At 39.2% G+C, this 16,006-nt stretch overlaps 1 protein-coding gene across 1 annotated transcript in view; it reads right to left on the bottom strand.

Annotated features, from left to right (window-relative positions):
* Window positions 1-4,608: 4,608 nt before the first annotated feature.
* VWC2L (von Willebrand factor C domain containing 2 like) overlaps window positions 4,609-16,006 on the bottom strand; it is a 150,919-nt gene continuing 139,521 nt past the window's right edge. Inside the window, exon 4 of the mRNA XM_079132530.1 lies at window positions 4,609-7,919. Coding sequence (XP_078988656.1) covers window positions 7,771-7,919 — 149 coding nt within the window. The 3' untranslated portion in view covers window positions 4,609-7,770. The remainder of the gene's footprint in view (window positions 7,920-16,006) is intronic.

Genomic DNA, 16,006 nt, shown 5'->3' with positions numbered 1-16,006 from the left:
AATACAATTTAAGGATGGCATTACCTAAATTCCTAAAGGGATGTAAGGACAAATTTTTGAAAAAATGCAGCATACTGGATACCTGAAATAGATAAAGGAGAAAGTATCCCACTGGTCGGCGCATTGACTACAGAAAAGATGGGCTGATATTATCAAGACAAATGGTTCTTCAACAATACGGAGGTGACTCATCTTTGCTTTTTGAAACATTTTTTAAAGATTTGCTCAAAACCCTTGATTTTATGACAGGTACATATTTACTGGTTTCACTGGATTGCATTATTAGCAAAATGAGGCAGGTACATGGTCTGAGCTATGTCAGCAGAAACTACACCTGATAAACAGTAAGAGGGTATCTGTCACTTTCTTCCTTCTTTACCTGGTCTGTTCTTCTTTTAAAACTCAGAAAATGAGTTCCACCTTCCAGAAAGCCCTCCCACAGGCCCAGGGTGATGTGTTACTTTCGCTCATGTTCCTGGTGGACCTGTTTATGCTTAGAGCACACACTGGCTTCTGTTGGTGCAGACTTGCTTTGTTCGTGCCATAAGATTGCAAGCTTCTTGGCATCAGGAAAAGAAAATGTTACACTCAGCTCAGCCACAGGGCCTACTTTCCTATCTGGAGAGTTGCTTATTGAATAAATGAATGATTTATAAATAAATGAAGGATTTCTTTAATTAATATGACAGATGAAAGAACTGGACCACGGAAACTTGGTTAGCCACTACGTAACATGGAGAAGTCCCAGAAAATATCTATTTACTAACAGAGTGCACTTTAAAAAGTTATATCTATTTTTTTCTGAATTAAAAATAATTATAGTATTTTTCTTGCCATTCTGAGCCCATAATATTTTCATGATAAGCCTGCTGTGGGGGAATCTGATAATTGATCCTAGATAAAATTTGGAACCACAGTTGAAAATGGTATAGAGAATGGTCATCTCTGAAATGTACACTAAGTCACCAGGAAAATAGGTGATTGAGGGACCTATTGCCTGAAAGCTAAATTACCTGAGTGTGTGAATACCTTTCCCTCGAGATGGTGGCTACTGGAGGCCAGAGCAGACCTTTCAACAAGATTAAAGAGATGCTATTAATTGCTATCGATCATGGGTCAACAAATTAAATTGCATCTGCAACTGCATCTCTGAAAGGTCTAAATGAGAAATGCAGTTAATGGGTCTGGCTGACCCAATGTTGTGATTAATTAAAAAGAAAATGAAACCCAAAAAACAAACAAAGGAAAAAATATATAAATAATGGGAGAAGGTTAAGCATCTCGGAAATCTCAAATTGAATCACTTTTCCAGGACTGAACCCTATATGTTTGTTGTTCAAACAGACAGACAAAACAAGAGTTGGCCACAGTGGACAGCTAAATAATCCCTTTTCTGAATTTCCAGAATCCTGGTGAACAACAATACAGAAAATAAAGCCAGCATTTTATATTCCAAAGGGGCAAGAGCAGAGAGAGCTGTTGGAAACACATAAGCAGTTTGTATCACAGTATGCAAATAAATTCTGGAATGAGATTAATATTTGCAATAAACTAATTAAAGAATTCTGTTGTACTTGCCCTTCCAAACTTCAACTTTCATTTCAAGGATACTGTGAAAAACAACACATGACCAGTGGTGAACTTTGGCCCTTCAAGTTGCGATCATTCTCACCAAGATGAAAATAATGTTGGCAAGTAAAAACAGGGTCGGTTACAGATCTGAATTGATCCTAAATATCCTGAAATATTACCAGCCTCTTCAGGGTAATGCCCTAAAATGAGGTCATGGAGCACCCCTGCAAAGCACAGCTTCTACATTATTGGTGGTTGTTTTTAGCATCGATGTCCTCCTAGTCATTTAAGTTAGCAATGTGACAGTTTCATTTTTGAATTCCCATTTGATCCTCCATGAAGTCCTGTTGTCCCAGCTGCTCTGTTTGAGTCTCACCCATATGGGATCAGAGTCTTATTATTTTGTCCTGGGCTTTTGTAATTAACTCCTCTTAGTGTCCCCACCTCTTTCTCTCCAGACTGCAATTCATCCTTCACTCCTGCTGTCAGAATTGCTTTCGAGCTAGACATGTGGCCATGCTACTGTCTTATTTGACATCAATTAATCCACAGTATCAATAAAAACTAGGTCCAATATTCATAGCATGATTTTCCAGGTCTTAACAATTGGGTTTTCTTCCCAGGCACATCTCTCACTGTATGCCTCCACTCAAATCACACCTGACTGCTTGTCACATGCAAAATATACTATTCACTGAAGCTACAAGATCCAAATCCAGCATCATCTTATCCACATCTCCTCTGTTACCACCAGTTCTAATCATGATGCCATGATTAGAACTAGGCGTGCCAGGCTCCAGACTAAGATATTTTATGGATGTCATTCTGTTTAATACTGTCAACCCTCAGCTATAAACAGCTGGTTCTGCTACTTTCTAATTGTGTAAGCCTGAGAAAATCACAAAACCTCTCTGGACTTCAGTGTTCCAGTCTGCAAAATGGGTACACCAATCTATAATTTCATGGTGGCTATGAGGATAGGTGAACTAATGGATGTAAGTCATTGTCTCACGTAAAGAAGCCATTTTAGTGTCTGACACATGGAAGGGGCTCAGAGAAATGATAGTTGAATTTTATATCCAAATTCCTCCCTTTCCTATCCTCCTTCCATAACTATTTATTGAGAAAATTTTGAAACTAAAATTTAATTCTGAAAGTGTAGCTTTTTGAAAGTACCCCCACTCAAAATCAGTTGGTAATGAGAGTACAGGGATTATTTAAATTGGAGTTTGAGATTCAAAGAATTAAAAGTTCAAAATTTTCAAAAGTAAAAAAGAAAGCCGTATCACTACCACCACAGAAAAGATTTGGATCATCAAAGAAATTTTGAGTCCTTCAAATTAAATGATAGAAGTTCAACTCAATTCATTTAATTTTTATTTTATGAAGGGTGCTGTGTCTTGCTCATTGAAAGAATAATGTGTTTGGGAGGAATGTAAGGTAGTTGGGAGAATCAGGCATTTCAACTAGGATGGAACTGCTAGAAGATCGCTGATAAGTGTCACCCCAATTTAAGGAATAAATCCCTAATGAATATGGTAAGAAAGCATAGGTGAGTTTGCTGACTTGGAGAGAGCATTTTTGTCATTCAAAATGATGGAAATATCTTTCTTTGATAGCGTAGTAGTCTCAGCATAGAACTCAAAATAGCAACAACAAACCCAGGACTCTGTTTATTCCTAGCTTTGTCTGCCATCTTTCCAGGTGCACTCTCCCTGAAACCTGAGTCTGAATCGAACTGTAAACAATTCTTTTAACAATGGGCATGGGGAGTAGAGAATTGGATACACAGGAAATTGAAATGCAAGAAAGTCTAATCTTGTTTTAAGAAAATGTTGTTGGAGGAGTAGGGCCATGTAGTTATGTTTGGGGACACTATGTTGATGTAGTGGTTGGCTTCTTTCTTTCTTCTTCTAACTGCAGAAGATGATAGCAATTTATAAAATATTATTCCATTTGATTCTGTATTATGCAGGATGTTTGTCTCAAGGAGAAAGAAAATAACATTTCACTCTTACTCCCTGGGGAGAGCTTAAATACAGAAGAAGTGCTGTCCCCTGGGTGGTGGCCACCAGCAACAGTTCTTGCTTTGGGCTCTTCATTTCCCCTTCGGAGGCCATAAGTAGGAAGTCTCAGGATTTAGGAGGGAGTTTAACATGGAGTGAAAAGAATAATATCCCCAACCCAAACCCTCAAATAACAACAAATCCAGAGTTACATCATACTTCATAACTGTGATTGGCAGGGTTCAAAGCCCTACTTTGAATTCAGGAGGCAGAACAACCATATTTTGGAAAATCTAAGAAATTTTAATATGGATTCTATATTGGATATATGACAAAATTACTAATTTCGTTAGATTTGATAATATATAACATTATCATTTTATAAGAAAATTACTTTTAAAAAGAGATGGTTGCTCTCAGTTGCAAAGAGCTAAAGAATATGATACTTGATAATTGTTTTAATGAAAGTTTAAGAAAAAATTATTATACAAGATTTTGATAATTATTGAATCTGGGAAATGGGTGAATGGAGGCCCCTGATACTATTTTCTCAACTTTTGTGAATGTTCGAAAATTTTTATAAGAAATTCCTTCTTTGCCACTTCCTATCCTGTGACCTCGGGTTATGTTCGGGTTTTCTCAAGACAAAGACATAATAAGAGCGATCCTCCCTCAGAAGTGTGTTGTATGGGTTGAAGGCATCCTGCAGACTGGGAGCTTATCCCAGTGCGAACATGCAATAATGATAGATTATCATAAGTATTTAATATATACATGAGGTCAGAAAAGATTTTTCCTACCATTTGCTGCAAGTTCATGTGAGCCTCTTTTGTGGTTCCTGAGTTGGCCTTTGTGTGATGAAAAATGAAAATGTACACAGGCAAATGCTAAAGCGAATCCTTAATTCTAATTGAACATTGCTCCAATGACACATGTGCTTTCAGATGATAGAAGTCACCAAGAACTAGCTATTAAATAATGAGGATAGGGAGAAGAGAGATTCGGGAAGGAAAATATACCACAAACAATGTTCGCTGGTTAACACACTTTATATTTAACAAAATAATTTTTTAATAATATATTCTTTTACACATCAAATATTGTTGCTAGAATCCCCTTTTTACAGTTTAGTGTTCAGGTTTTTTTTTTGTTTTTTTTTTTTTTTTTTCCTCACTAGTTTTCAGGCACACCATTTTTCAAAGGTTTTAGAAACTGAATCATTTTTAACAGGCATCGACTGACAAACAGAATGTTGATCCCTCATTCAAACATAGCTGTAGTTAAAGCCGAGAACCAAGAGAACCAAAGGCAGAGGAGAAATGGTAATACAGAGGCGACAGTGTGGCTGTGAATGAAGCCTTCAAAGGAAAAAAATCAAAACAAAACAAAAACCAGACCAGAACTGTGTTGTTCAGAGTTTGGAAAGAATTTCTCAATGACCTGGGTAGAAGGAAGTTGTAAAATGATGATGAGTTTATGAGAAATTCTGTCACAGTATAGGTTTATCACTCTCCCTAAAGGGGAAAAATGTCAGTGCTACAGAGTCTTAAAGGAAGGAGCTTGCAGTGAAACTGGGAAAAAGCAATCAGAAACCAAAAACTCAACAAGAACAATAAAACTCCCCCTCTTAGCTGGTAACAGAGGCCACTGAGCAGCTGCCTCCTGCAGACCCTCTGAAGAGAGTGTCTTGATGGATGTTATCCTCCATTCCAGTAAATTCTTGCTGTGACTATCACTGTGCCAAGACTTTGATGCAGAATTTCTGTACCTCAGCTTCCCGGTTGCCCTCTCTTTCTGTCTTCTAAAAAGGACATAGTAACTCCTTAATAATAGATAAGGTACTATGCTACATGGCTCTACTAATGATATGTTCTGAGGTTTCAGACCTTTTTCCTGTCATTTATTATTATTATTATTTCTTTCCAAGAGTGTGGATTTTTGAAGCTGGCAACAGGCAACCTCAGGGCAAAGAAAGCTCTATAATATGTCTCTGTCTAGACACGAGGCTGAAGTGTGGAATGCCTTTGCTGTTGAGTGTAGGCATAAATCATGCACAATTGTTCATGAATGATTCATGACTGTCTATATGATGTATCCATGGTGGCAACTGAAAGGCTCCAACCTTGCCGCAAATTGGTGTTCTAAAGGAAGGCGGCAGGATGCTCTTCCTCAGAATGGCACCGGGATTGCTATTTGTATCATAACACAAGCACAGTGTGCATTAAAGTGTCAGGTCCAACTCATCAGCACATTAATTTTGGAAATGACAACTCTTTCTTGATGACAGAAGATGGTTCCAGGGAGGTGAGACTGACAATTTTCAATGAAAAACCAATTGATGAGACTAAAGAAATTATTGTCCTGAAGGAGGACCTACGCTTTTAGAAGCATCACTCTTTACAGAGGAGACTGATCCCCAGGGCTGCTGTTTGTGCATGACCCAAAGAGCTCCTAGGCTTACCCAAGTCACACGAGCAACCAGAGCTTGCTCTTGTGGCAGAAGCCACTCTACTTATTTATTATTCTGGACCATTTACTCTCAGCCAGTTAAAATCTTGCACCCACCCTACCCCTTTGGAGTCATTTTTCAATGTCTAGAGATACCACTGGGGATTGCAACTGGCTTCTAGCCAAGGATGTGGCAAAACATTCTAAAAATGTTCAGGACAGCCCCCACTGACAAATTGTGGTCTGGCCCAAAGGTCAACACTACTAAGGATGAGACATCCTGAGCTACCTAGAATATAGCACTCCACAGGAGCCACCGCGAAGCCTAGGTTGGAGTGGGAGCAGAAAAAGAACATTGGTGATGAAGACGACCTTGAAGTTTCCTCAAGAACCCTATCAGATCTGCACCAGGGTTTTAGGACAGGTGAGTGGAATAAGTGACTAACTATGCCATGTGGTCTCAGAATTACAAATTTTGCACTTGGATCGAGGTGGCATCAGATACCCTGTATGTTTTATTTTTTCTGTTACTATACTAGCAGCATTGCCAGGGCAACCTTGAGACTCTTCAAAGGTTCACTTTAATAGTTCAGTATCTAATATATACATTTTAAAAAAATGTTCAACAAATGGAATTGTATTGTGCAAGACTCACTCTACCCTAATCTTTAATTTAAATCAGCACTTGAGGTGGAAAGAGTGTCCTGAATCTGTATTTTAGACTTAGGGCTGAGTGATTTTTTTCTGTAACATGGCAAACACAGTCCTGAACCATAAAAACTGCTCATGTGTCCTTCTGGCTTCTAGCAAAAGCTGAACTAGAAAGTCCGAAAGGTTCAGAAGGATTCAGATTCACAGTGGGGCTACTCACCCTGGTTCTGGTGTTTATATTGCCCAATGACAGAGTGGGTTTACAGTGTGTTTAGTTACAAACCAAACTCGAATTCGGCATCATGAAAAAGTCTGATGACTAATGCCACCATTTTAAATACCTGTCTCTCTTTGGATTCTTTAGTCAAGCTCCTGGTGTTCTTTACCTATTCAATTTTAATTGGCAGTTTCAAGGATTTGTGTATGAAATGTGTGGTTTGTAAGTATCAAATTACGAGCCCCCACAAAACGGACAAAATACCAGTTACCCACCATGTCCACCAGAGGGTCCGTCAGCGTGTGCACCCCTCTTTTCTTAGCCTATGGGGCAAAATATTCCCCCAGGGGTGGGATTGGTTGGATTCTCTTGCATCTTCCTGCTCCCCCTGATGCTTCTTTAATAAACCCTTTTTGACACAACTCAAAATTTTCTGAATAGTCAAATCTGGCCCTTTAGGTTCTAAAGGTGAAAAAAAAATACTACAAGATAAAAATGGCATGGAGGATGCACAGAAGAGTAAAAATGGAGGAAATTGGGGCCTGGTGAGCAGGCAGATCAGAGGCATCACCAGGGAAGAAGCCTGTGCAAGGCTATTTCTTTCTTTTTGTTCCAGAAATCTGGTCGTCAAGTCACCATCAAGCACTGGTAATTACAAAAGCGGTTGAGATAGCTATAGACCATATATATTTTATATAGCAAGAGAAAAAGAGAGAAATTTCCTCTTAGTAAAATATTCACTTTTGTCAACCCTAAAAGGTTTTGCTGGTGACCCTGTTGTAGCTGGCAGGAGTTTGTTTGTTTTGTGTTAAACATGTGCAGTGTAGAAGCCATAGCATCCTCTCCTAAGAACTTGTCATTGGTTGGGAATTTGTCCTACACAGTCTGCTTGCCTTGGCATTCGCGCTTTGAACATTGAGCCGGCTTCCACCAGTCCCCGTTGTGACAGTGACAGATGTTACATTCGTCCACTTTCACTTCAATGCCAGCCGGAATTATTGTAGTTCCTGCAAAGCAGTTTGGACCTGGAACACACACATGCATCAATTAGTTGATTAAATCTGGGAAACTCCCGTTCTTGCTCCCATGTCCCTCTCCCCCAAGAACGACTCCATCCCCCAAGATATGAATGAGGAGGTCAGGCTCTGCTAGCGTCTTAACATCAAGGAACTTTCTATGCATTCCCTTTAAATTTTCAGCCTACTATGCCTTGCACACAGCTCATATTTTCCGTGTATATGGTGCTTTTAATAAAAAAAGTGAGACAATGCTCAAGAATCTTATTGTCTGCTTGCTGAGTATGTATAATTTTCTTAATTAAGGTTCTATGGATTAAATTTTATTTAATCTCTGGGGTGTAAAGATTGCCAAAGCATACCCTGAAACGTGATGGAAATACTGGCATGGTCTGCAGGACTGGATGGTGCCCACGGTTGGTCCTCCCTTCATGTGGTGGATGAGAGAAAATAAACTCCCTCCCTCCCCAGATTCAGCACCTCCCGAGTCCAGTTCCTGGAAACCCCAGCTTGTTTCTTGATAACAATGAATAATTCATAACCAGATGATTTATTCATGTCCCCAAACAAGCTTTGTTAGAGGTTCATTTGATTTTTATAAATGGAGTTCCTTTAATCTGCTGGCTATCTTTTTTTTTTTTCTTTTTCTTTTTCTTTTTTCTTTTCTTTCTTTCTTTTTTGTCTTTTTTAAGAGTGACCCAAATGGTTTGAAAGTCAGTAGGAATTTTAGTTTTTTCAAGTTCAGAAAAGCTTTACTGCAGATGTCAACTATTCATTTTAGTTGCATTTTTTAAAAATTCACCAATCTCAATTTTTTACTTCTTGTCTATATTTCCCCCCTTTCCTTTATTTATTTAATTACTTTTTTGCATTTTTTTCTTTTAGTCTTTCCAATGTAGGGATGCTAGTGTTCAGTATTAGTTGATAATATTTTCCAAATTCAAATGGAAAAATATTATTCCCCAAGGTACAGTGGATTAGAGTGGGTGGTACAATCACTGGTTTTAAAAGATAATTCAGTGTAAGTCTTTAAAGTGCATGTTTGGGGAAAGAGAGAAAGTACTGAATTGTGCCTAGTGTCCCTAGCCACTTGCCACAGCCGCTACAAAGTTACATGGCAGCATATATCAATGACCTTGTCCTACTTTCACTTTCTAACCACTTGGTAAGACAAGGAAGATTGTCTTTATCACCAAATAAATGAAATCTGTAGTTCCAGTTCATTATTGGAGGCTTGCTTTGATAAAAATTAAAACTCCTAAGCCACGACGTAATATTTATCAACACCAAGTTACTGCATTTGCTATGGCCTTGAGTGTCCACTGTGCTAGAGCTCCCAGGCCTCAGTCATGCACACATTACTTTCCTTCACTGGGTGACATAAACAGTTGAAACGCGTGCCTGAGCATGGAAAAATCTAGATATGTTGGGTCAACTCTTGACAAACAACTGATGAACAATCTGCCTTTATCCCTGAGGGTGTTTCTTGTTCTTATCCTATGATAAGTTCTTGGCCGTCCTAATCACTGATTATTTAAGGATAATAATATTAATTCTGTAAATTTGGGGAGTTAAATCACTGATATATATGATTGCCTTTGTGACTTCACCTCTCCAGGAAAATCTGACACCAAACCATGAATGTATTTTGAACCTAGAACTGAGAGAATCTTCAGAGAACTTGCCAAGGCATCTTCCAGAATACAGCAGGTTCTCCCAAGTCTGTTGTAAACAGACCTCTCTCAGCCTCACCATTTCTAGGCCAGACCTGGTCTTTCCAGATCCCAGGTAGCTTAAGAAATGGAACTAGGTATGGCCTCCACCTGTTTGAACCAGAGTCAGCCCAGAGGATGCATGCTTCCTCTCTCTACCATCCCTTCCAACCAAGACTTTCACCCCAATTGTACATTTTAACTTTTCCAGATGGGGAAAGAAAACATTTTTTTCCTAATAATAGTTTTAAACTATAGAAGTCCCTGAAACAGAATATTATCCAGGAAGAGTTTTCATAGTTTCTTTAGGTGATTTGGAAATTTGATAGAATTTTGTACACATGTGTGCATGTGTGTGTGTGTGTGTGTGTGTGCACATGTGCACACTGCTCGTGCACAGGAGGCTGCATAGTCTCAATGGCACAATAAGAGGAAAAGGGAGAGGAATGTGTGAAGAGATTTCTTACAAGTCACTGTGCACACTTGATGGGATGTTGTACTAGAGTTCTGGTTTCATATTTGCCCCTTTCTGCACGTTTGTATGATGCTGTGATGGGTATGTATTAGTTTAACCTCTATACATCATTTCTTAAGAGTCATTGGAATTTGTTGCACTTTCAGCCCAAGAAGTATTAATCATTTCGATGGATATAAGAAAGATATTTAGCACGTGCCAAAACTGACCAAAGGCACTGCCTGTAAATAATGTGGTAAGCTCTCTACAGTCACTCTGAAGACTAGAGGTATTTTACAGAATCAAAAATGCTTGCTTGATCTTATTAACTTTAGTACTACAGTGATTTTTATTGGTGCCCTTCTGAGAATCTCAGGTATAACTACAGCAAATCTCCAGTTTGCTGTTAATAGTCTTATCCACTTACAAGTAATTCAGATAATTGTCAGGCAGAATGGTGGCACTATTTAAAAAGTGTTCTGGCATTAGCCCTTTCTCCTTAAGAGTGGTGACAGAAAATGCTAATTTGCTTTGAGCACTTGAGTGTTTTTACCTAGGAAATCTTTCTTACCTCTCTCTACAGTCCTTTTATTTGGAGGCTGCTCTCCTTTTGCTGTGGTCTATGTGAAGGGATAAGTTGCTTTGAAGAGTGAACTCGGTAGCAAAGCAACATATTTTAATGCAGACGACTTGGAGAAGCTCCAGAAGGGAGCAAGGGAAATGATTAAACCGAAGACTGGCAAATAGGACCTCTGAGGAAAGGTTAAAGGGATTGGAATTATTTAATCTAGAAAGAGAAGACAGAGGAATAACTCAATAACTCTCAGAGAATGAAGGCTTGTTATGTGAAGAATGGTGACCAAATGTGTACTCTTTCTTCTGGCGCCGGAAATGAGGAAATAGAGATAGTCTGCTTCTCAGTGAACTGAACACAGATACAGACACACACACACACACACACACACACACACACACACACACACACTCCTCTGATACCTGGAAGTTAAATGTGGTGATTGTCAAAAATGTCGTGAGATCTTCCTCAGAGAGCTTTAAGAATGGAGGAGGGGGCCCGGACATGTAGCTTAGTGTATAGCAAGTGCTTGGCATGTATGAGGTCCTGGGTTCGATTCCTAGTACCAAAAACAACAAAACAAACAATACCATATAGGAGGACTTATCTGTCTGATATCGTCTACATTGTCAGCAACTCAAAGGGAGAAACTGAATATCTGTTAGTTCTTATGGTCCAGGACTAATGCTGTGTTTGGCAAATATTAAGCACTCAGTACAGGTTTGTTCAATTGAATGAAATAGAATGACCTATCTAGTTATGCATTGAAACAAACTTATTTTCTGAACCTATAGATCAGGTCATTTCTATTTATTAGGCCTAGTCTTAGTAATATAGGTATAGAAATATTGCTAATCAATGCAAATGCATGGTGACAATTTCTTATTTCTTCTCTGGAGGGTGGGTACTGGGGCTTGGACTCAGGGATACTCAATCACTGAGCACACCCCCAACCCTATTTTGTATTTTATTCAGAGACAGGGTCTCACTGAGTTGCTTAGCATCTCACTTTTGCTGAGACTGACTTTGAACTCACAATCCTCCTGCCTCAGTCTCCCGAGCTGCTGGGATTACAGGCATGTGCCACTACACCCCGCGGTAATAATTTTTTCAACGTTGATTTCATACTAGCAATTTTTCTCATTTAATTTTTACAAAAAAATCATAGAAGGTGCACACTCTTACCCTCGGGATATGGCACTTCACAGATAGAAAATAATTTTCCCAAAATCACATAGCCAGGATGTGGCATCAATGAAATTTGAATCTCTGTTACTGGTAGGAGGTTTCTAGTTGCCCAGAAAAAGAGGCAAAATTTGGGGAGTTCATTGCTGTCTTGCTTTTCCCAGATCCTGAGCTTCTAGTCAGAATTAAGAAATCCAATTCATTTTAGTACTGGGGATGCATACTAAGAATGGGATGTGGCTAGAAAGCAGTGAGACTGTTTATCTATTGATTTTTATGCATTTACTGGTTTATGATGTGTATTCATATAGTCTCCAGGAAACATATTTAAAAACAAAACAACAAAAATTTTGCCCATGGAGAAGAGGTTGTAGGCAGTGAGGTATTTCTTAAGACAGCCGTGAAATTCCCACTGGTACTGGATGCAGACAGTTATGGTTTAGATAGGAGGTGTCTCCCAAAAGCTTATGTATGAAACAATGCAAGAAGGTTCAGAGGTGACCTGATTAGATGATGGGGGTTGTAACCCAGTCAGTGGGTTAATCCACTGATAGAGATTAGCTAGTGGCAACTGTAGGCAGGTAGGGCATGACTGGAGGAGATAGGTCACTGGGGGCTTGCCTTGGAGTTTATACGTTGTCCCTGATGAGCACTGTTTCCTGATTGCCATGTCCTGAGCTACTTTCCTCTGCCACATCTTTTGGTCATGATGTTCTATCTCTCCTTGGACCCAGAGCAATGCGGTCAGCCATTTTTGAACTGAGACCTCTGAAACTGTAAACTCTAAATAGACTTTTGCTCCTCTAATTGTTCTTTTCAAATCTTTTGTTCACAGCAATGAAGAAGCTGACCAAAGCACAGACCAACCAAAAAGCATAATGAAAGTGACCTGTATATTGGGAAACCTGGTTCAAGTCTTGGTTCTACAATGGTATAGATGTGACTTTAGTCAAACACTTTGTAACCCAAATACAAAAGGTGACTTGTATTGTCTGGTTTTTAGAGAGGATTAAAATTGGCAATGCTTTTTTTTTTTCCTCTGGGAGTTGGAGATAGTAGGAAAGAGGGAAAGGTGGAAATACTCCTACCCAATAATATTTTTTCATGAAACAAAGTTTTCCCTATTATTCTGAACTTTTCTGAGCATTTATTTTGCATATCTAATATAAAAACTTTTTGTATATTTTTTTTCCACATTAGAAATCATCCCAAGAAATTGTAGAAGGAAGAGAAATATATGAGGAATACGAAAGCAAAACTGCACTGGCAAGGTGGCCCAAACTCAGTCTCGCTTTCCATCTTCCACCTCAGCTTCCCCGGCCACCATGGGTACCTGCACAGAGTATCTAGATCAGAAGAAAAGCATTTGGAATATTTTCTCCAGCTTTAAGGACCCAGGGATTTAAGAAAACCGTGGAAAATACAAGGGTCTCTTCATATTTTTGGTTGTAAGATCTAAGCAGATTCATTTAGCCACTGAAACAAATTTTTTTTTCTCCATAAGCCCAGAAATTTCCCTTATAAAAGAGTGCATAGAAAGTAAATGGAAAAGGACATTGTTAGCCATTCAGATCACACCTCCTTCAGATCCATATTTGTGTGCTTGTTTTTTAATGGATTTTACTTTTTATTGGTGTATTATAATTATACATAACGGTGGAATTCATCATGCCATCTTTGTGCTTGCATGTAATATAATTTAATCAATCACCTGTTCCAGTACTTTCCCTTTCCTTCCTTTCCTCCCTCTGCCTGTCTACTTGCTCTATTGATCTCTCTTCTATTATTATTATCATTGTATATAATATTATATATACAGGGATTCATTATATATAATATTATATATCTCTCTCTATATATACAAGGATTCATTGTGGTATGTTTGTACGTGGACATAATATGTTTGTTTTGAGGTTATACATTACTGGATTATATTTAAGGAATATACAGATAACCTGGAATAAGTGTTGTGAAGGAGCAGGTCATGGAACTGTGGTGGAAACAGAACCTGCCCAGGTTCAGTGTGTCTGTTGTGTTGCGTGCATGTGCTGAGGGAGGTGGAGGTGGAATGTGACCCACTAAGGAAATAGAAAAAGCTAGTGGGGTTGTAGTGGTGGGCACAGTAAGAGAAGGTCAGGGAAATACCTGGAAAAGCAAGTTGGGGTGGTGGTGTGCTGGGCTTGAAACTCATGTTGACTTGCAGGAGGAAATTGCTACATATTTAGGAATTTCAAAATTATCATTATTTTGGTAGCTTGATTAGCCACAGATAGGTGTATTAAGATTACCCAAATCAGAAAAAGCTACAAAAATCAGCATTTTTAAACTGTTGCTCACTCCCTGTCTCCAAACAAGTTGTGAATATTTATGAGCTATCACTTGGTTAGAGCTCAGGGTGGCCTGGGTCTTATTGACCATGTTAAAGATTTGGGTCTTTATTTTAAAGCAATGTGAAACCATTGAAGTATTTTCTGCAGGGGTGTGTGTGTGTGTGTGTGTGTGTGTGTGTGTGTGTGTGTGTGTATTGCTGTGAGATAAAGACATGGATTGAGTAAATTGCCCCAGTGCCACTATATGTCCACGGAACACCTATGGATGGAATGCAGAGGACCTGCCTTAATAAATGTAGGACTTGTGAGATTGCAGGCAAAGACTAGACGCCTGACAGTCACTAAAACACATTCTTTTCTCCTTTGCTTTGAGGCATTAAACGCATCTGCTAAAATGCTGAGGTAATGTTAAGTTAGTGTTAGCAATCAACACAGTGAACTTGAATTAATTGGTCAGATTATGCCTTGTAGAAACCAAAGTGCTAAGGGAAAAGGCCCCAGGAAGTGTGTTATTTGATGGAAGAAGGCAAAGGGCAGGGGGCAGGCAGAGGTAGCCTCCAGGAAGACAGTTTAGTTGGGGTCCAGAATGGACCAGAATGGTGTCCATGTGATTGAGATGCTAGGCTCTTGAGAGCAGAGAAGGAATCCATTAGTCAAACAACAACAAAAAAGTACTTACTGAAGGAAATTGTATCCAAACTAATCAAGAGAACCAAGTTGGAGGTAACACAATCAGGGCAAGGGTCAAAATTATGCCACAGGTTGGGCCCAGTGAAGACTCCCCTTGGGCCCAGACACAAGCTGCTGCCCCCACTAATAACACCAAAACAGGCCTCTGGATGCTGCTTCTGGAACCACTGGCACACTGGCTGTCATATAGGCCCTGCCTTGTCATATAGGCCCTGGGTCTGTGCTTCTAAAAATCACTGGGCTATAATTCAAAGTCCACTGCAGGTATGTCTGGCAGACAAAGCCTGGTCAAGTGCCTGCCCCTTAGCAGCAGGGAAGGCTGAAACGTGAATTCCTGGCATTGGTAGCTTTTCTAGTGGGGAGGCAGGCTTTCTTCATAGGAAATTTCCTCAATCATAGGGAATTTCCCAAATCATAGAAGGAGGCAATTATTCATTTCTGGTGCTAAGAGGGACAGGAAGAGAGGTCAATGAGGGCAATCCTCAGAGTGCTATTATTTACTCCACATGTTACTCATAATCCTATATTCTCTTATCCTGACAGTACCGTTTTTCTTTTGTGGGAAACGTAGATGAAATCCAGACCTAGTGGATAATACTCAATTCAGTTAATGCTTTTAAAATTCTCTTAAAGAGATTTTTATGCATGACCTTATTTTATCCTCACAAGAGCTTTTATTTATTTATTTATTTATTTATTTATTTATTTATTTTTTGTTTTACAGGTGAGACAATGAGACACAGAAATGTCAAGTGACTTTTGCAAAGTCACATAGCTAATCAGAAAATGAGCTGGGATACAGCCATTTTTTCCCCATGCTCTATATCAGAAGACAATTTTTGTATGCATAGGAGCTGATTTTCCATTCTTCCAAGATTTGATAACACCTGGGATGTTATGGTTGTGGGAAAAGGAAACAACTAGTATGTTTAAATTACTGGTGCGTGCGTGTGTGTGTGTGTGTGTGTGTGTGTGTGTGTAGGTAAAGGGATGAATAAGTAGAATGAATAGATGAATGAGAAGGGAGAGTCTGGCTGCAAAATCCCCTTGTGGGGCAGAGAAATGACCCTCAAACAGCTTCATGCAACCTCTTAGTACTTGCAAAGCAAGATTTGCTCCCAGGAAGCACATCTGGCTAAGAACGCAGTGTG

The sequence above is a fragment of the Sciurus vulgaris genome, assembly GCF_902686455.1.
Source record: "Sciurus vulgaris genome assembly, chromosome: 3".
Taxonomy (NCBI): domain Eukaryota; kingdom Metazoa; phylum Chordata; class Mammalia; order Rodentia; family Sciuridae; genus Sciurus; species Sciurus vulgaris.
This window is presented reverse-complemented; position numbering and strand designations above follow the sequence as displayed.